This window comes from Podarcis melisellensis, assembly GCF_964234715.1.
Source record: "Podarcis melisellensis genome assembly, chromosome: 4".
NCBI classification, from domain to species: Eukaryota; Metazoa; Chordata; class Lepidosauria; order Squamata; family Lacertidae; genus Podarcis; species Podarcis melisellensis.
This window is the reverse complement of record NC_138531.1, coordinates 58993186-59016098: the sequence shown is the minus strand read 5'-3', so window position 1 is coordinate 59016098 and position 22913 is coordinate 58993186. Positions and strand designations below refer to the sequence as shown.

At 39.5% G+C, this 22913-nt stretch overlaps 1 protein-coding gene across 1 annotated transcript in view; it reads right to left on the bottom strand.

Moving 5' to 3' along the window:
- The window catches only part of ROBO2 (roundabout guidance receptor 2), a 901420-nt gene extending 879071 nt beyond the window's left edge, over nt 1–22349 (bottom strand). The window contains exon 1 of the mRNA XM_081907838.1: nt 22233–22349. Coding sequence (XP_081763964.1) covers nt 22233–22335 — 103 coding nt within the window. The 5' untranslated portion in view covers nt 22336–22349. The remainder of the gene's footprint in view (nt 1–22232) is intronic.
- Nucleotides 22350–22913: the final 564 nt, after the last annotated feature.

Sequence of the window (22913 nt, the reverse complement as noted above, 5' to 3'; positions counted from 1 at the left end):
AATAGGGCAGGCTGGTTGCCTCCATCACTGTGCTAAGTTGTTACCAAACTCATCCGCAGCTTCATTTAAAACTCTTGACAAATCCCTTATGGTCCTGAACTTTTGCAACTCTTCATCCATATTAATTTGCAGCCACCTCCTCTGGAACAATCTTATTTCTCTTCCCCTCTCTCCACTCACTCCCTGGCACGTTTATAGATGTTTCTGGCATCCCTGTTCCATCTTTCTTCCTGAGTACCAAGGCCAAAAATGCAACTGTTTGAGAAATATTTCCATTGCCTCCCAATAAATTATTTTTACTGTGTCAAACAACTGTTGTCTGCTCCCTTTTCTGCTAACAACAAAAAACCAACTTATTTTATCTTACCTTTTGTGCCATTTTCTTTTCATTCCCCCTCTTTGTTTTTCTTATCAATTTTTTACACTCCCTCTGCTTCATTCTGTATTCTTATCAGCCCTTCTCTGTACCTGATGTTTTATACTCCTCATATTCCCTTTCTTATCCGTGATTGCATTTTGTACGTACTTGTTCTCCACCTTGGCCTCTCTCCTCACTTCTGCTATATTTATTGCCATCTGACATGCATAACCTGGCTGTGCACGGCATTTAATTTATCTTTGAAAACTTTCCATTACCCTCCGTATTCTTTTCCCACATCACTTCCGCCTATTCAATTCCATCCAACACATCACACATTCCACCAAATTTTTATCTGTTGAAATCCAGTGTTCTTGATATCCCTCCACCCACTCTTTTCAGTGTCTTCGAAGCCCCACCAACAGGTTACAGACGCTTCAGGTTACAGACGCTTCAGGTTACAGACACTTCAGGTTACAGACTCAACTAACCCAGAAATAGTACCTCAGGTTAAGAACTTTGCTTCAGGATGAGAACAGAAATCACGCAGCGGGAGGCCCCATTAGCTAAAGTGGTACCTCAGGTTAAAAACAGTTTCAGGTTAAGAACGGACCTCCAGAACGAATTAAGTTCTTAACCCGAGGTACCACTGTATACCCTCTCTTACTGTTCCCATCCTAGGAATTATTTCCATTGGGCTGGCCCTACCATTAGACTGAGTGATTCAATGGCCCCAGGAAGCAGATGCTAGGGAGCAGCAATGGCAGAACATCCTGCCATTCCTCCTTATCCTCTGGCCATTCTGATCCACCTGATCCCCCTGCCATTCCTCCTGATCCCCTCTCCTCTGTTGAGGAGAAGAGCCGTGGGTACCACATATATAATGTACCCAAGGCAGATTGTTGGTCCTGAAGCAAAGGTCAAGATGGTGGCGTCTTTGTGGTGTGATGGGTCAGTGCATCTGGCTGTTTACCAGAAGGTTGCTGGTTCAAGCCCACCCAGGGATTGCTGTGGGATGGATTCCTGCATTGCACAGTGCTGGACTAGATGAACCTCAGGGTTCCTTTCAACTCTACGATTCTATATACCGAATCCAATCAGGCTGACAGTTGTACTAGTAAAGGGACAGCATCCTTTTTCTCATCTAAGTGCAGCAAATTAGCTTAGGGAACTTAGGGAGCTCAGGGAGAATGAGGGCTCTGCTTCTACCTGCACCCCCAGTATCTACCACCTCTGTGTCCCTAATGGTAGGGTTGGCCATGCCACTCATGTCCAGTTTTCCATTCTTATCATTCACCACTTATTTGTTTGTTCTTTCTCTCCTCTTTTATCCTCCCTCCCTGTGTTCACTCAGTCCTGGGTTTCCTTTTCCTCCCATCTCCAAACTTTATACGTGAGCAGTAGCTCCATGCCATGCATGCGTCTATAGCTGGTTCAAATTCTTTGTTCTTCCTGCTGTCTCACAATATGTTTGGAGGTTTGTTCCGGTTTTATAAACATAAATAACATTAACACCTCCCCTCTCACTTCAAAACTAGCATTTCAAAGGTGAGATCTAGTTTAGTTCTCTTTCGGGTGTTCTAGTTTTGAGTCTGCAGGGAGTTTTTACAGAAGGAAGCAATAACTCTTTCAATGGCAGTCTCCTGTGTTAAATGGTAGTTTCATATCTCCTCCTACTCCTGCCCCCTGCTGCAGACACAGATTATTCAGAAGCTTTGCTAACACATCAGCATTCATTATATTTTATGTTGTTTTAGACAAGGGCCTCATGTCACCAACAGGTAACTTAGAACAAGTTTTACTGTGACAGCACATTTGGCAGAACAGCTTCTGCACATTTCCATTATTTGCAGTCATGGATATTCATTGCTATTGCACTGCTTGCCACTGCCTGCATGGGCAGAGATAGCTGTAATGAATCTGGGGTGTATGTTTGTCTCCCACTCCTCAAACACTCCTCCGCTGTATTCCAAAACCCTTTTCCTTTCTGTCCAAGTATGCCAGTATTTCTATGACCTGTGTGTGTGTGTGTGTGTGTGTGTGCATTTGTGCGCACATCTTTTAAAAGCAAAATCCAAGGAAATATCTAAAGCTGGTAGAGAAAATGCTACCAGTCTTAGTGATCATGCTTCACAATGGGGGGGGGGGTTCTAGGGAGGGGGAAAATCATTTCCATGCACTTAAAAAATATTAATAATACCGGGGCCTTCCTCATGAGTGATTATAAATGACTGCTAAAAGAAATGTCTCATAATAATTGAAAGAGTGTTATCCTATGAATTTCAACTCAGTTAAAGGGACTACTGAATTCAATGAAATTAATGCCCAAGTAACTGTGTTTAGGATTCTGGCTTTTGGTTTCTTTTCCCCACAATGTAAGTATATGTTGATTCCGTCATGTATTGGAATCTAAATTGAAAGATTGCAAAAAGCAAAATGAAATGGTGCCATCTACTGGCCCAAGTAGATCTTACAGCAAAAGAACAGGAAATGCTCCAAACAAAGACATTTGCTTGCTGTAGTCTTTTTACTGACTGAAATATCATCCTTGTTCTGAACATTTAAATAGCATTCCTCTATCTATATAAAAATATGTATAACATACAAATATGCGCATGTATGTAGGTAAAAGGTAAAGGCAAATGACCCCTGGACGGTTAAGTCCAGTCAAAGACTACTATGGGGTGTGGCGCTCATCTTGCTTTCAGGCCAAGGGAACAGGCCTTTCTCCACAAACAGCTTTCCAGGTCATGTGGCCAACATGACTAAATTACTTCTGGCACAACGGGACACTGTGACAAAAGTCAGAGAGCACGGAAACACCGTATACCTTCCCGCCACAGTGGTACCTATTTATCTACTTGCATTGGTGTGCTTTGAACTGCTAGGTTGGCAGAAGCTGGGTCAGAGCAACGGGAGCTCACCCCATTGTGCAGATTCGAATGGGTGGCAGGCGCAGGTGGTCTAAATCACTGAGCCTCTTAGGCTTACTGATCGGAAGGTTGGCATGTATGTATACACTTATCGTGGGGGACTTTGTCAAAACCCTTACTGAAATCAAGACACACTATGACTTCAGCATTCCCCTAATCCACCAACTTGTAACTCTGTACAAAAAGAGAAAGAAATGAAAATTGTCAAGCATGACTTATTTTTGAGAAACGCATGCTGGGTCTTAGTAATCACAACATCTTTTTCTAAGGAAAAGAGTCAGACATCTTTTCTGATCTACTGCAAACTACTCCAAGATCTATAGGTAGATCCTGATGTACTTTTTGCTCACCTCTGATTTACTGAATTGTGGCCAGTATGTGTATCACAGACAATGCTAGTCTTTTGCATTTTTAAAAGGTAGCATTAAAATTGTATTTAAATTATACACAGCTCTTCCTCGTCTTCTTCTTGTTGTTAACAACCTGCCCTTCATTCTAAAGTCCCAGGGCAGGTTATGACAATTTAAAATGCAGTTTAAAATAGTTTTATTTTCTTAAATTTTAAGTTTTTAAGCACAAAAAGGTTGGATCCTGAAAATATGTATATCAGGTGTTGAAGACAAGGGCATATTCTTCCCTCAAAATATGTGTTTTGTTTGCATTTTTTCCTATAAAATACCAATTATTGTGCATTTTTGGAACCCAAAGCTACATCACAAAATTCAGAGAGGTTCAGAATATGAGTAATATCTGTGTTCAGATCTACATCGAAATCTGGGACTGGCAAATCAGGTGAGTTTGCTTTATAATGCAAATCAATTTAATTTCTCCTCCATCCATAATAATAATAATAATAATAATAATAATAATAATAATAATAATAATTTATTTATACCCCACCCATCTGGCTGGGTTTCCCCAGCCACTCTGGGCTGCTTCCAACAAAATATTAAAATACAGTAGTCCGTCAAACATTAAAAGCTTCCCTAAACAGGGCTGCTTTCAGATGTCTTCTAAAAGTCTGGTACAGTGGTACCTCGGGTTAAGTACTTAATTCATTCCAGAGGTCCATACTTAAGCTGAAACTGTTCTTAACCTGAAGCACCACTTTAGCTAATGGAGCCTCCTGCTGCTGCTGCGCCACTGGAGCACAATTTCTGTTCTCATCCTGAAGCAAAGTTCTTAACCTGAAGTACTATTTCTGGGTTAGTGGAGTCTGTAACCTGAAGCATATGTAACTGAAGCGTATGTAACCTGAAGCATATGTAACCCGAGGTACCACTGTAGTTGTTTTTCTCTTTGACATCTGATGGAAGGGCGTTCCACAAGCTGAGAAGGCCCTCTGCCTGGTACCCTGTAACTTGGCTTCTCGCAGTGAGGGAACCACCAGAAGGCCCTCAGCACTGGACCTCAGTGTCCAGGCAGAACGATGGGGGTGGAGACGCTCCTTCAGGTATACTGGACTGAGGCCATTTAGGGCTTTAAAAGTCAGCACCAACACTTTGAATTGTGCTCGGAAACGTACTGGCAGCCAATGTAGGTCTTTCAAGACCGGTGTTATGTGGTCTCGGAAGCCGCTCCCAGTCACCAGTCTAGCTGCCACAATCTGGATTAGTTGTAGTTTCCAGGTCACCTTCAAGGTAGTCCCACATAGAGCGCATTGCAGTAGTCCAAGCAAGAGATAACCAGAGCATGCACCACTCTGGTGAGACAGTCCATGGGCAGATAGGGTCTCAGCCTGTGTACCAGATGGATTAATAATCCAATCCTATTAACTGGACATTGCTGCTGAATGTCAGAACTGGGAGATTAATTTAACTTCTCCCAGTCTCATAGCACATTTCAGTCAGCTAAGCTGTCTACTGCTAACAGCGGTCTGTTGGCAAAGAAACCTCCTGTTAGGTCAAATTCAGCACCCAGTTGAAAGGCTGGTGCGAAGCACTGTTATAGAACACAACCAAACTGGGACACCGAATAAAAAGAAAAAGAAATTTGCTGACTTGCTTGCTTGGGAATTTCTCAGTCAAGGTGAACTACAAAGCATTCCTGTGGCACAGCATTTTAAAGGCACAAGTAACTCGCTCCATATTTTAATGTAGTGTCAGCAGCTTAACAACTGGTATTCATAAATATTAGATGCTCTTAACACTTTCAGCTGTTCTGATCAACCTTTCTATGACAGCAACAGCTCCTGCTTATCCTATTCCAGGTTATTAAGTTCAGTTAAACTCATAAGAACATGAACATTCCTGGACCTCCTAGCCTTGTCATGTCTGCTCACTGGCAAGTGGAACTAAAGAAAGAAAGCAGCTTTGAAAGTGTAAATTTCATGTTGGTTGGGTACTGCAGAAAGCAAAGCTCTCTATATTATACGTTTCCAAAATCCAATTTCCTACTCACCATGTTATTGGACAAGTGTTTCTTCCTCCATCAATCTGAGGGCTATAATTTTCCTACCTAATGCTGATCAGAATCTGTGCCAGTTCAAACACTTGCTAACCAAAAATGCCATTTTCTGAGACAAATGTCCATATAAAGTATACTGTGATATCCATTGTTAAACATGCAAAAAGCAGACCCACTGAAAATCAATGGATTAATATGTCCATTGATTTCAATGGGTTTTCTCTGAATCAGCTGGATATCAGCTATATAAAGCACACAAAACCCCCACCTCCCCAAAAATATGTTATTAATTAATGAATTAAATTGTTTCACGTAGTTGTTGTTGTTAAGTTTTTTGCTTACTTATTTCAATCTCTGTGGTTTTAATGGTTTCTTATAATTGTATATTTAGGAACATTACTTATTTGTATGTTGCCTTGCTCATTGCTCATCATGGAAAGGGAACTGGTAAATGATATCAGTAAAAGTCTCTTCTGCTGCCTGTGAATTGCTGACATGCCATTTCTTTTGCCTTTTCACTGACATTTTTAATTCTTGTCATCTCTGTCTCTCTCACTCTTCTATGACCAGTAGAGGACTGTGTGGTGGATTAACCTAAGCCAAAGAATGGCAACAGTATTGTGGTCAAATTATAATATGCACTGCACAGAAAGTGTGACTCCATTTATTGTGCCTGATTTTTATCTTTCTTAAAAAAAAAAAAAGCAGCTATGGGAGAATCTGATCTGGACCAGGGCAAGAATTTAGGTTTAACCTCTCCTCTTGCTCAGTGGTCCCTGTCAAGAATCCTCTGCAGGAAGGAAATCTTTAAAAGTGACAAAAAGTTAGGATTCCAGGTGGAGAAATCGAAATTGGAAACAGAACTGTTAGAACCTAAGACTAAGGTACTCTCAAGAATGTATAACTTGCTGTTGAAATGGAATACACAAGACGAAATGGTTAAGTCGGCTATGATAAAATGGGCACAGGACATTGGGCATAACATTATGTTTGAGGACTGGGAAAGGTTGTGGACCACTGGGCTGAATTTTACTGCATGTAATGCTTTGAAAGAAAATGTAATGAAAATGATATACAGATGGTACATGACCCCAGTTAAACTTGCCAAAATATACCATTCGTCAGATAACAAATGTTGGAAATGTAAGGAAAATGAAGGAACATTCTACCACCTCTGGTGGACTTGCCCTAGGGTGAAGGCCTTCTGGGAAATGATATATAATGAGTTGAAAAAGGTATTTAAGTATACCTTCACCAAGAAACCAGAGGCCTTTCTCCTGGGCATTGTCGACCAGAAGGTGTCAAAGAAAGATAGAACATTTTTCATGTATGCGACAACAGCAGCAAGGATATTACTTGCTAAGAATTGGAAAACTCAAGATCTACCCACACTGGAAGAATGGCAGATGCAACTGATGGACTATATGCAATTGGCGGAGATGACTGGCAGAATCCGAGACCTGGGAGAAGAAAGGATGGAAGAAGATTGGAAGAAATTTAAGATTTACTTACAAAAATATTGTGATTTAATGGAATGTTAAGAAAGATGCTTGGTTATAAATAATTGGCCATCACTAAAATAGATCAGGAATTGATGATAAGAGAGATTAAGAGAAAACAAATTTGTAGGAGAACCATTTTATTGTAATTAATTAAGCAGTCACAAAATTTGGAAATAAGATGATAATTTGCTTGACAAAAATTTACTAACGATGTAAATGGGAGCGGGAGGCGTGAGGAAGCTCAAGGACGATATGAAACTTTGTTAAAACAAAGCAATACTGTTTATTATTATTGTATTTTTCTTCTTTAAAAAACCTAATAAATATTTATATATATAAAAAAAGAATCCTCTGCAGGAGCTGCTGCTTCTTTACTTGGGCAGGGAGAATAACAGGTGTTTTAAAATGCTTCTGTGTGCACCATAGTCCTCCTGATCCTTAGTGAACTCTTTCCAGGTTCTATTTTTAAAGAAAAAAGGAAGACACATAATGTGCATGCATATGTTTAATGTATTGCCTAGTCTTGCCCTTAAAGAGGCAGCAGAAAGGGTAAGGAGAAGGTGTCCTCCTCTGGCAGCAGAAGACATCTGAAGGCCTGTTCACTGTGAAGGTGCTACTGATTTATGGATGTACACCACCTTGGGATCACTGGTCAGGGTCCTAAATGCTGCAAATCAAGAAAATGAAAATAAAATACTGTTGACTGTCAGCAGTTTTAAAAGCAGTTTGACATGTGGACAGCTGTCTTATGTACACATATCTTTTATGAACCCTGTTCCAAATACAGATGGACTAAGCATTTTGCTGTAAATGTTCACCTTGATGTTTTATACCTACTAAAGCTTGCATCTGCCCACAAATCACAGTTCTACCTTGAACAGTAACAAAAGCAGGGAAAACACTGGTGCATTGATCTCTACAGCACACAGAATAAAGCCCACACTGCAGAAACTGCTTGCTAATTAAATTCCCCTCAACTTTTAAAGTTATTGCCGATAAATCCAAGACCAACTCAATTGCTGGATCCTTATCTTAAAGCATAATGGCAAACTTCTAGATTTGCCCAGGTCAGTTTTATATATGAAAATGTTTGAATTAAAACTTATATGATTCTAAATGCAGAAGTATGCTTTCGTGTGAAGATGCTGGGTATATCACTGTTTTTCACTCTCTATTTCACCACAAGGTGGGGCCGCACTTCTGAGGCATAAGCATGGAAGAGCTCCATCAGATTATTTTATTTTATTTTATTTTATTAATTTCCACCAAGAAAAGAGAATGCAAAGCAGACTATGAAGTGTTGAGAGTCCCACGTATCATTTAGAGAAAACCCAGACTCTAAAGCCACAACACCCAAGATAAGTACAGTTGCCGGAACAAGTTTCTTCTGTGTGTGTTTACTGACACCTATTGCCCTTCAAACATTATGGTGTTGACTGTGTGACAGGCAGTAGACACACTGGATACAGATATGCTACCGAAAATGTTAAATGCCTCTAGCTCCCCTTCCGTCTTCTCTCTTATTCATAGCTAGAAATTATCCTGGGGAAAAAGTACATAAAGCTTTTAAATCTCTACAGAGAATTTCAAACATAATGTTGTAAATCATGCATTTTGAATGAGTCACAAATTCAGCTTTGCTTGGAAATGATTTAGTAAAAGCATGTGATGCAGACATTTGGCTAATTTAAACTATTTTGTACATTCAGTATGGCCATTTCAGCGATAAACAAAGTGCAGCCTTTCAAAATTAAGAATCCCCCCCCCCCACCATGCATACACACACTATCCAGTGGTGGATATCTATTTGCAACATATTATTCTATAAATCTATAACACAATGAAAAATGTACCAATCCCCAGAGGAACTGTTGTCATTTTAAATATTTATTTTGCTCTGATAGTAAGATTTAAAGGTTTTAATCAATATAATGCTTGTTCTAATTCATGAAATATGTACACCAATGCTTACAATTAGGAAAAATAACTCCTTGCCCATGACGCTTTTCATACACAGGAAAACCATTACATCTTGGCAGTCATCCTAACTTAATTATCAGAGGTTTTTCTTGCTGGCCTCCCCACCCCACCCCCACACAGTTAATAGGTAGCAGAATCCCAGTAGGGAATGGGGCTTCTGCTTTAACTGAACATTGTCAGACATCAGAAAAGCCGACTGACGTACTTTGTCTCATTTCCATGACTAAAGCAACTGAGCTCTTTTTATACCAGGGATAGTGGTAGAATCTCTTCAGCTATGGGTGGGGTGCAACTACTATGCTACCTTCCTAGCAGGTGGGTCGTCATTGCTTACTGGGAGGGAGAGGACAAGGCACTGTTGGCGCAAATGCACTGGTGGAGCCAATCCTGTGCTCCTGCTGGTGCCTTTTCACCACACCAACCTTCCTTCCTCCCCTCTCCCAGTAAGCAGAAGTGACCTACCTACCTGGAAGCTAGTGTAGCACCTCTATCCCACCCAACCTCTGCAGTTACGTATTTAACAAAATGCTTGTAATTGGCTGCTTTCACACAAAAGATGATCTTCTCCCTAAGTGACTTTACTTTCTTTCTTGGTCATGCTGTGAAGGGTATCATTACCGCCACCTCAGAAGCAAGGGAAGGGAGAAGCAGTGCTTTTCTTTCCCAAATACTTTTGTCCTGAGGTGGTGGCAGTGCCACTCCTGAAATTGTCACTCCTGCCTGCCAGAAATAGACTGGATGCTATCAGCAGCAACACTGCTGCATTTCCTATCAAACGAGAGCAGCAGCCATGTTTGACAATTCAGTTTTCTGTCCTTGGAGACATCCAAAAGTTGTTCCTAGATTGTAATTCCGCAGGGCTGACCCTATAATTGGGCAGAGCAAGGGACCAACCAATTCAGGCAGCAGAGTTGAAGCATCACAAAATGGCAGCAAATTGTTAGTTATTTAATTTTAAGTTATTTTATTAGTGGGGGAAATAGGGAATAGTGGGGGGAATAGGCTATTAGCGGGGGGGAATAGGTTCTTATGAGATTTGTCACAATAGCTTGGGGTGGGGCTTGGATATTGTGGACTTTGGCTTGGTAGTGGGGGAGACAGAATGTCATTTGCACTCAGGCCACACCATATCTTGGGCCAGCCCTACAAACACCAGTCTGCAAACCGTAACTCAGCAGTAGAGCATCTGCTTTGAACGTGAAAGGTCCCGATTTTCACCTTCATCATGTCCACACAGGGCTGGGGAAACCCTCTGAAACCCTAGAAAGCTGTTGCCAGTCAGCGTGGACAACACTGGATAGACCAATGGTCTGACTCAGGATAAGACAGCTTCCTATCTTCCCCTATGCGCCTATGAAAGAAGGCAAAACTTGAAAAAGGGTCAATAGAGTCAGTGGCATGCACAATGCCTTTACACTAACCTGCTTTATCAATTTTAACGAAGCCATGCAAGAATTCCATGAAAGGTTTGGCAAGGAACAAGTTCTGTGCTGCTAACACAAAAACCATAACACTGACAGAGTCCCTTAAGATAAGAACAGTGATGTATTTGAAAGCTAGCTGCTATTTATAGCAATTATTGAAGCCTTGGTTATAAATCTGGATGATGTTCAGAAAGGGTGAACCAATTTGCATGATTATTGATGGCAAACTAATTTTGTGTGGTTGAGCCGAGACTATTGCCCGTCTGAAATGTACTTCATATAACCTTTCCAGTGTGCAAAGTACTCTAGAAGATATTCAGTTTAAATTAAAAAGTATTTCAAAATCAAATGCATGGTAAATGAAACAAATTTTGCTTCTATTGCTGGAGCAACCTCAACATCCCTCCAAACCATTACAAGAACTCTTTATTCCTTTAATCCAAAGTCTGGAGCAATGGACATATTATGGGCACATTAAAATGCTCTTAACCTGATTGGATTTTTGAGAGCGCTGAAAGGTAAGTAAGTGGGTAAATACATGCCAGAAAAGTCTGAAAATTGTGATTCTCTGAATTATTCATGGCATTCAGTTGTGGCTGGGAGGGGACTGAGTAGCAAAGAGAGAAATACATGTTCATGATTCTAAGTCTTGCTTCAGGGATTTCCAAAACAAATTAGCAGGCTCCAATGCCGTTAGTGCAATGTACCCCTCTGTGGAGAATGCATAGCCACTCAATTTAGTTTCTTGATCTGGTTTCCTGGCTGTCTGCTCAACTGTGGCTTTGTAAAGACTCAAGGCTGTTTACTCAACTGCATGAAAAGCTGGAGGACCTCATGACCAGGGGCAAGCACGGAGCAACCCACCCATGGAAAGAATGAAATAAAAGTGATGGCAGCAAAGAGGCCCTCTCTTGGGGAAGGGCCATAGCTCAGTGGCAGAAGATCTGACTTGCATGCAGAAGGTCCCAGATTCAATTCCTTGCATCTCCAGATATGACTTGTAGAGACTCCTTTCTGAAACACTAAAGACTGCCAGTCAGCACAGATGATACAGAGCAAAATGGAGAAATAACCTTGGTATAAGGCAGCTTCCTGTGTAGAGCAACACAACACACAGGCTGTGAATGGCAGAAGAGGGAGTCTTTCAGCTTAGCTTGCACATCACATGTCAGTTGAACCAGAAAACTTCATATTGATGGCCCGTCAGATGCAAAAGGCAAAACACATGGCAAGCTGGCACAGCCAGGAGGAGGAAGAAAGAAAGGTGATAGATACAGATTCCCCTCCCACATGCATGAGAGGATGGATTGTGCCTAAACTGTTTAATCCACAACAACATCTTTTATGCAGGATAATACCCTAGCTTTACATAGTTGTGTTCAATAATAAACATTCCATGCTCCATACAAACACTGAGCACTCAAAATGAATTATATATAAATCTGACATGGACACTTTCCTATTATGGCTTAATCTTTAATTGTCTCAAATTTTATTTTTATAATATCTGAATACTTTTGCAACACCCCCTCAAATTATATATGTAAAGTAATTTACATCAAATGTCATCTATAATTTAGCAAGCACATTATTACTTTGATGAGCTACCAATCAAGCTTTGATAGAATTAACTGCAAATCAAATACCATTTTTTGTTTCAATAAATCTTTCTTGAAAGAAAACCTTGGAAAATGACTGTTGTAATTACTAAAATTAATCCCATTACAATACATAAAATACATGATTTACGGAACATAGGTAGACAGTCCATTGATTACAATGAACTTTACCAGTAGTACTGTGACTTGCTAAGTCAGTTAGATTTTTTTATTCAATCTGCATGCTAAAAGTAATCACTGAAACTCCTTGCAGCTCTTGGCTGTCATAGAACATATAGGAATCAAATATAGGTATTATACAATTCTAAGACAATTATCCATTGTCATGATGAACAGAGAGAAAATTCATATACTGCGCAGGTCTCTGTGAGCTATGAGTAAAGGTTAAATTGTACATAGACACAAATGCACAAACTCATGCACACACGCAAAGACACACTTAACTATGGTCAGGAACTATATTTGTGTTCATATTATATTGGTGTGCTCAAGTTAATTACAATAATTTACATTTTACCAGCAAATGTACTTGTATTCAGTTGTATGGGGAAGCATTCACTTGTATGGGGAACAATAACTGAATGTGTGCAGGAACATCACTGAGCTAAGAGGTAACCTTCCTGTTAATATCCTTGATGGCTTGCTTGGTGCCGGGGAGCAGGTTTTGCCTCTTTCCTAACAATTGTGGTGAGTATTGATAGCCCTGTTTCTTTTGTTTCATGAATGGGAATCATTGAGCGATGGACCCTTCAACAGAACACTGCCTTTTCATCATTCCGTGTGGCCCACCCTTGTTTCAAGGTTATTTCAAGGTCATGCAGAAGTTGAAAAAGACAAATATATTTTATTAGCTATGTTTTCTATTTAAAAAAAGGGCAATGAATTTTTTTACTCTCACAAAACATGTTAGTAAGCTGCTCTTCTCCAGGAGCACCTTGCAATGCTTAATTATAAAATTAAGTCTGTCTGAACTTCATACCCCTCCCCTTAGTCTGAAAAGGAAGGACACCATTCTCCTTAGTCTCCAAAATGTGTGGATCAGGTGTGTCAGTAGAAGAAGGAAAAATATTTCTACACGTTGTAAACAGAACCAATGGAACTGCTTCAGATCTTCTCTAGCTGGTTGCCGGCATCTATATCAGTTTATGGAGCTGTGATTGTTCTGATGCCTGGCTCAAGTTAAGCCATGGAAGTTACTGCAAATTAGTTCTGAATGTCAAATAATGTGTTGTTTTTGAACTTGCAGAAGTAGAGCAAAATCAACCATAGGACAATCAAGGCATGCTCTCTGAGTTAGAACATTCTGCCAAGGCAAACTCAAATAAATTAAGTTGTTTGTACAATTACCACCATTTACATTAATTAATGTGCAGCAGATACTATCCGCACAGGTCATCAGAATGCATTAACGATGCATTATTTTACATTACATGGTGTCTAACTGAAGCTAAACAAGCCAAAATGTGGTATAAACCTATTTACCATGCATATATTGCACTAGCACTTAGGGCAGATCTTATTTTCTCAGATTTCCAGCATGCATTTATTCAGCCCAATAAAGAATCAAATGTGACAGTAATGCTCAACTGGGCCCATGCCAAAACACTTGAAGCTGAGGCTCTCCCTACCAACCTTCCAAACATAAATTGATACAGCAGGCCTTCAACTCTAAGCAGCTACTTTTCAAAAATGTAGTTCATGCATTATGAATTAAATGCTAATTCTGTTTTTAAGATGGTCTGTGTTCATGTGATGAAAGATTAGGATATCCCATTTAATCTGTAATGTGCTGAATATACATTTTATTCATGCAGCAAACAGGAAAGAAACAAATGAGCCTCTCTGGACTCCCCAGCAGCTGATTCACACTTGTGTTTTACAACAGAATAGGAAACCCTAATGATGACACCAGATTATTCACCACAACCACCAATGGGGGAGTCAGTATAGGAAGTGATAGAAGTGAGGAACAAGGCAAGGTCAGCTGAAAGAGCAACTGCTTCTCATTACAGGATTGAGGATCATCCTTAAAGAACACCTATGCATTTTGGTGACTTACACCCCTTCTTCTTTCCATGGACTAGAAGGCCATAACTGTAGTCCTCTTAGATGATGCTTTAGGAATCAGGACTGGTCTGTCCTTAACTGAATACTATAGCTTCTTTGCCAAGACAATCAATGCCTTAAATCAGTGGCAGTCAACACAGTCCCCTCCAGATGTTGTTGGATTTCAACTCCTATAATCCAATGACCACTTGCCAAGATGGCTGAAGCTGATAGAAGCTAGAGCAGCAACATCTGCCTTATTATTCTTTTAATCTGTAAAAGGATTTCTATGCCGCCAACTCATGTAAAATATAAAGGTGGTGTACAATATATACAACAAAACATAAACCATCATGGAAACAATGCAAAATAATTATTAAAATGACTGGCTAGACAAGCTATAGGGAAAAGATGTAAGAATAAAAGCTTTTACATATACTCAGATCAGTGGGACCAATCACAGGCAATCAAACTATACCTTTGCTTTTCCAGTCAAGTAACAGCTATTTTGCCAAAATTTCTTTCTCCACTTTGCATAATCTGCCACTAATGCACTTCACAACAGCAGTCTAAACAGATCTAACAGGTGTCATTGCCCCCCCCCCCCGCAACTGAGTCATTATTAACCAATTAGATATGGGGAGGGGATTTAAGTGATTGTACAGACACCTTTGCAAGGGTAGTAGAAAAAAACTTAATATATAGTCTTGTCTTTCTTGAATACTGGATTAGGATTTACTATTTTAATATTTCTCACTGAATCATCATACCATAGACTTGATTTGGCATAGCAACTTGTTGTAACAGAAGTAGCCTATTTGGAGGATATAATGTGATTCTGGTTTTGGACTATACAATAGGAAAAGGTTCCATTTCTTGAGTGATTAAATGCATTTATGCATGAAGTAATTTAATAAATACAAGTGCAGTTTTAAGTGACTACTGGAAACATACTACATATCCTGCAATTTGATACCTCAAACAGATTAATTTCAAATCTTTCTGGCTTAAGTTTTTCCTCTTCTCCCTTTCCATGATTTGATCTCATGTTAAATTCTTTGAAAATAATCAGCTGAATTTCAATGGAAAATGATGACATAATTAACCTTAGTATTATCATCTCTGTGATTGGGTTTGACCTCATTCTGAGACCGTTAATTTACTTCTTTTCATTTCATTCAGTGGGCTTGCAATCTGGATTTCTTGGTCTCTCTTCTTACCTCCCTATCCCCAAAAATCCTTTGTGTGAACATTTTACTGTTATTTAACAGTAAATCATTGCAATCTAAATAGCAAATGCATATTTCACAGTCATCACTGACAGTATTTTCTGGCTGGGTCTGCAAACATTTTTGAAGCCACTGACAATTGTAAAAGAAATGAGTAAACTCATCCTTTTTAATTACCCCCAAATAATTTAGGCATTGTAACATAAAAATAAATAACATAAAAATCAAGGGTGGTGTCCCATGATTATGTGGAAATTTGCATTTAAGCAATGTTCAAAGTACTTTTTACATGTAAACTCAGTAATACAACAACCTAGTAATGTAGGTTGGAATTCTGTATTCTGTATTCTGGAATCCTGTATTCTTGATGAGGTACTGCATGAGTTACAGCAGTTTGGCAGAAAACACACTGGGATTTACTGGTAGATCTATGATGCTTTAAAGTTCAACAATGGCAACAAAATTACTCTCCCTCCCCACCTGTAAATTATACTTCTGAAATGAATACATTTTGAGACACTGAGTAATCAAGAGTGATTTTGCGTGTGTGAAAGCACTGAGAGCTTAGTTTAGTTCCTTAGCTCTGAATTCTTTCATTCTAAGTATGTGCCTTTTGCACCTAAAGGTAAAGGTACCCCTGCCCGTACGGGCCAGTCTTGCCAGACTCTAGGGTTGTGCGCTCATCTCACTCTATAGGCCGGGAGCCAGCGCTGTCCGCAGACACTTCCGGGTCACGTGGCCAGCATGACAAGCTGCATCTGGCGAACCAGCGCAGCACACGGAATGCCGTTTACCTTCCCGCTGGTAAGCGGTCCCTATTTATCTACTTGCACCCGAGGGTGCTTTCGAACTGCTAGGTTGGCAGGCGCTGGGACCGAACGACAGGAGCGCACCCCGCCGCGGGGATTCAAACCGCCGACCATGCGATCGGCAAGTCCTAGGCGCTGAGGTTTTACCCACAGTGCCACCCGCGTCCCTTTTTGCACCTGGTTCCACTTAATAGATATCAGGATTCTTGTTGTTGTTTTCAGTAGTTCCCACAGACCTGACATGTGCACTAGCTATTACAGAAGTTTAGCCAGACATTCTGCTATCACTGTTAACTCCTTGACCTTGTCCATTAAAAGCTTACTTTTAAAATTACATGTGCTTAGTTGGTGGAATATTGTTTCCACAGTTATTAAGGAAGGCCTTCACCTATGAGAACTAGAAACAAACATGTTTAGTAAATAGCATTCTAAGGAATGTGAGATTTCAAGTTTCAGCCCTCAAATCTAAGCACTAGGGTAGGACCTTGGGTTATTTTAAAGCTGGAGAATGACCACCACCATCACCTTTCATTGGAAACCACTTGGAAAACAACTGTATAAACGTGGATTATATATTTTTCAGATAAAGAAATAAAAACACTCTCTCTCTCTCTCTCTCTCTCTCTCTCTCTCTCTCACACACACACACACACACACACACACACACAAATATCCAGTACTACGTCTTGCACAATGGGACTTTTCCTTCCTTTCCTGTACCACCTCCCATACCCTGAAAATCTGCTCCAGAAGGCTAGGAGACGTGAAAGGATACCCCCACTGTGCCAATGGAAGTGAATTGCACAACAGAGTAGGCGTCATGGAATGTCACTCAATGGGAATAAGTTGGCTTTGAAGAGTTGTTCAGCCTCAAAAATATTTATAACTAAATACAGAATATCAAATATGTTCAGTTGCTTTAAAATTTCATGATTCCATTAAATTCATGCAAAATGGGGAAAAAGATATATGTAAACAAAACAGGCTACATTCATTTCTGAACTGAGCTGATTTGTAAAATATACATTAAATGTCAAGCAGTATTTCAAGAAATGTACATTAGTACACTTAGATCTTGTATGGACTCCAAGATTAAAAGTTGTTACATTTTATGCATCAGTGTATCATTCTCTCCATTGCCAATTCTTTTTATTTCTTCTATGAAGTTTTCCTGATTAATACCAGCGCGGCTGCCAAAAATATGTCTGAAGAGACTCATCTATTTTGTTCCCTTTGAATGTGCCATATTTTAAAGGGGAAGGGAAGGTTTCTTCTGAGAAACATTATTTTAATTATATATTCAACAAACATTTTTGTATTAACATTAAACTTTTTTTTTAGTATTATATGTATTTGAAGATCAAGTCTTTTGCTTGGCCAGTAACTTTATGTCAGGAAACAGTCTAACAAGCAACCCCTAAATTTTCACAGCCATCCATCATACCTTCTTTACCACAGTTTAATCTGTTCATTTCCATAGCTTTCAGTTCCATAGCTCGATGAAGCATACAACAAGAATCAATAAGAGCAGTGCTTTTTGAGGGATGGGGGGCGCAGGGGTACGCATACCCCTAAACATTTTGTGAATCTAAGTTCGGTCTCTTTGAGGGGCAGTATTTCAATATGAGTAGGAAAATGAGAGTACCCCTAAACATGTTTTATAGAAAAAAAAGGACTGAATAAGAGCATTTTCATATACTAATCTGGAATTAAATGGATAGTCTTTCTGCAATGTTCTAATATGGAAACATAAGATTTATAATCTATGCAGAACTTTTTGCTTGTCAAAGTCAGCCCTTGAACAGTAGAATAGAAGAATTCAAAGCTTTTAATTTTTCTTTTTTAAAAAAAAGGACTGAAGAACTGCCATCTCAGAAATCAAAAGGTAATTTCTCAATTTATTTCAGTGTCTCTCTTTCCTTGATTTCCATGAACAGCAAGTGCTAAGCACCCATCTCTGTGGTATTCAGTCCAACAGCAGACACCTTTTTGCTGCTCTTCAAAGAATACACCATAAATTTGGGGTGCTTTGGTCTTTGCCTTCTTCTGCCTGAGAAATTTGTGCTATTCCTTACAGACAACTCCCATGCTGGGTGAAGCTAAATGTATTTTGCTTGTAAATTCCTGGATGTTCCTTAGAAACTATATCAATCTAGGATCAGTTAGTGATTGAAATCATTGCTGTTTATTTTAAGGCAACCTGTTATTTATCTGTTCACTTCCCTGAAGTCTTCAATAAAAAAAATAAGACTTCAAATCAAAAGCCTGCAGTTGATTCTGTCCCGCTACAGGATTGTCCCACTCACTTGCATTAGCGTTTCAACCATGCTCAGAACATTTAAGGAGAATTTAAGGCAACCTACTAACAGACATTCTGCCTCCCCCAAATCTAGATCCCATATTTAGGAGAGTTAACATAGTAATGACAGTGGCTGAATTAAGAAGGAAATATCCCTCAATGTGTTCCATGTGACAAGAACAGTGTGTGTGTTTCTGCTGCAGGGGCTTCCTCCCAGGTAAGTGTACACATAGGAGTGTAGTCTTAGGTACACAACAGGGGCTTGCAACACCCATTCTATGGCAAAAAAAAATTGCGAAAGTTAAACTTCAAAAACTAAACATTTGCAATTAGACATGTTGTAGCTGCTGTTTTGTTGTAAACAGTATTGGATGGTACTGTTACAAATTGGATACAATATTTCCTTATACATTCTTAATACTTAGATGCAGTTTTTCAGAGCAAAGCTCTTCTAAGGCAGTTAACAGAATATACTTTCATGTAAATACAGGATAATTTAGTTGTATATATACAGCACTGGCCCTCAACTGAAGTTGTACCTAAGCACAATGGAGTGGTGCCTGAAAGAGAACACATTATTTACTAAATCAGCAGTTTAGGTTTACGAATCTGAAGTGACACATTAAAAGCCTATTTGAATTCCCTTCTACTTGCCTTCAATTCAGAAGATGAATAATCTGCAGAATATTAAACATTTTCTAAGTGAAGTCAGTACAAATGTAAGAGAGTGTATGAAATTGCTTGCATAAAGAGAAATGGAACTGCATCGGTTAGGGAAGAAAGGAAACATTGCATCTTTATTTAAGGTCTGTTTCATTTGGGCTGTGCCCTTAATCATTAAGCAAATTCCATAAAGACATTGGTAAAAAAAGAAAAGGCAAGTAATGTGCCTTATGCTGTATCCACATGGGAGCTAATCAATTGGTCAGGTCATGAAGCCACCCCTACCACAGGTCCATAGTTCCCACATTTCCATGATGTAACACAGGGTGCTTATGATTTGTTTGTCCATGTGTCCAGTCACTACGTACAACCAGCCCCAAATGAGCACAGCTGGCACAAGCCACTGTGTCATCTGAAACCACCCTCAGACAATAAGTTGTGAAATCTGCCCTTTCCAATATTTTAATTAAATGAGTTGAGGTATTTCAGAGGAGTTTCAATAAAGTAAACAGTATGACAACATAGCAGGCTTTCACTTTTGGATCTGAAAGAGCAAAATGGGTTGTTTAGAATGATCAGCTGGTTGCTAGGCAGGCTTCTTCTTAACTTCCCATGGCTACATTTGCAATGATAGGAGCTATATTTAGACCCAATTTAAATGTGACACAAGACTTGATTTTTTAAAAATCCACAACCATGTGGAATTCCATGTGACTGGTTCACTTTTATACTAGATCATCAGCATGCAGTTAGTATGCCAGCTATGATGCTGCCTAGGTGGCATGCTAGGCCACATGACCTCTAGCTCTGTATGTCATTTGCAGCTCACAAGTGACCTTGTAAAGCAGGGATAAGGAACCTGTGGTCTTCCAGATGCTACTGAACTATAACTCCCATAATCCCTGAGATGCTAATATGAGTTGGAGTCCAACAATGCCTGGAGGGCCACAGGTTTCCCACCTCTGTTGTAAAACCTCTCCTGTTTACATGAGAGCCCTCCCTGCCTCCTGTTACTTGCCCCCTTTCTCAGGGGAGAAAGGTAGGAGAGACTGGCAGCTGAAGCAAGCTATGAGGCTCCTTTCAAGGTGGACCCACCTCAAAGATCCAAAACAAGAACCGGAACTGGAAGAGTTTGCATTTAAAGTTCACTCAAAGTTTCATGCCCTCACTTGTCACAGATTCCTAGTGCCAGCCATGTGAAATCCCATACAGGTACATCTCCAATGTCATGGTTAAGCCTTGTGTGATAGTATACTATATAGGAAATTCAGTCTCTGTGCTAAACAAAATTCAATGGGCAATTTGTAATGGGCATAAGAACATTCGGCAGTAGCCCAACCCTTCCCCTCCCTGCCCAAGACAAGTGAGCAAAGACGTACTGCTTACATTTCAGGGAGGTAGAATTTTTTGTCATTGTCATGCTTCTGGTAGATCCTACTTCACAATCATAGTATATATTGCTTTTAGCTGGAGCAGTTATGTAGTCTGAACTTTAAAATGATATATCTGGGTTCTCTCCTTTCTTTCCCTTTCACACAACTATACATTCTGCAATTTTCATAATAATTGCTATAACGGAAGCTAGAATTATATTACTCAGGGTAGCACAAGATTTGAGAATCCTTTTCAGACTGATTTCCTTCACCTTGGAGAAAGGGTGCTGGTTCTTTTCAGAGCCAAGACTTGGTATAAAAAACAACCAGAATAAATGCTGACATTTGCTAAAGCACAAGACCTTATTTCAATAGAAATTGCAACTTCAGAGATTTTTAGTGAGTATACAGTATGAGTGATTTACGCAATTCAGGGTTATCAGAAGTTTGAAAATATACTTATATATTGTACACTATATAGATGTCTGATAGTTCAGTAAGACGGGTTGCAAAGTCAGCTTTGAAGTCACACACAACTGCATCATGATCCAACAAATGTGAAACAAACATCAGGAAAAACCATTTCAAAATTGCCAAACACAATTCAAATCCTTTTGTACCTTTAAGCAATGCAAAATACAATCATCTGACCAATGTACTTGTGTCTAAACAAACATATAAACCATCAATTAAAAACCATACCTCCAGTTATCTCAAAACTCTCAAGCACTTCTTCAATTCTCCTTTTCTATTATTTTCATAGCTTAAGGCAGGGCTGGAAAACTGCAACCCCATTCCCCCAAGGTTGTTGGACTTCAACACGCAGTATCGCTGACTATTGGCCATGCTGGCTGTAGCTGATGGGATTTGGAGGTAAAGAACATTTTTGGGGAGGCTCAAGTTCCCCATCCCAGATTTAAGCTATGAATATACATGCTACTCAGCCATTTCTTCTCTTGCTCCTTCCCCCGCAAACAACAACAATACAGAGATTTTGAAAACTATCAAAGCCAGGCACAGAAGCAAGACAGCACACCCCTCAAATGAAAACAGTCTCTTAAAAATGTAACTGAGCTTTCACAGACAGTCATTAAGAAAAATCGGCAAAACCACAAAGAACATATGCCTCCCTTCACACATCCGAGTTATCACATGGAGAATGCAAAGCATACTTTATATAGCCAGAAAAATAATAATGAATGACTTCTACTACTTTAAATTATACGCCGTTTCACATTCAACAGCATCACAAACATTTAATATTTCAAAGACTTCCAGCAGGAGTGGCTGGTATGGCAGGGGCTGTCTGGGTGCCCCAGTGAGGCAATATAGCAATCTGCAGAACCCTGCCCTTGTTCCCACTCAACCCTTCACCATTCTGGTAAGCATCAAGAACAACACTGTCAAGAGGCAGTGGTTCAGCACCACTGCACTGCACTAGCCACAGCTGTGTGACTAAAAGAACCAAAACAGAGGGTAAAACAACTATTTGCTAATTCATCCATAGTCAAGCAAAACTAAAAATGAATACCTGCGGAATAAGCCAAACTACATTCATAATTCCTCTCAATAATAAAATCCTTCCATTTACCTTGACCTTGTCCGTTACCACGATCACTCCAAATCGTCAGAGTTACAATTAAAATCCAAGACATCCATCCAGCTACTCTGCAACACCCTTGTTCTTCAGCCATTGCATTATTGGACTCTACAGAGGCAAGAAAGAAAAGAAATCACCACAAATTGATCATCACACCTATGTAGAAATTATACATGTAAGGAGAAACTATATCCTTAGAGTTCATCTATTTGTCTTATCTATTTCAAAATGTCAGTCTGTGCTACGGTATGGTATGGGGTGCTTGTTCGTCCTTTTTTCCGTAATGTGAAAAGATTTTTCAATACCTAGAACAAAATAATAATAGAAATGAAGGCAAAGTGTTATCATTAAGATTGCTTCAAAAACAAAAAAAGTTTTGAAAAAAGCAGATATATCATTCTCTTAGATTGTATATAACTATCTGGAAGAATAAGATAATAATTAAATTCCCGTTTAAGTCTCTAAGGAATTCAAAATCTGAACTCTTATTTTCAATACTCTGTTTGGACACAGTGCCAATAACGTTCCTTTTGTGAGGAACAAAACATAAAAGTACAACTCACAAGTATAGAATATATCATTTCTGGTGGCACAAAGCATATTTTGAGGTGTACACCCCAGCTCCTTATTCTTGCATATCTATTTTGGCATGAGAATGCTATGCATGCGAGT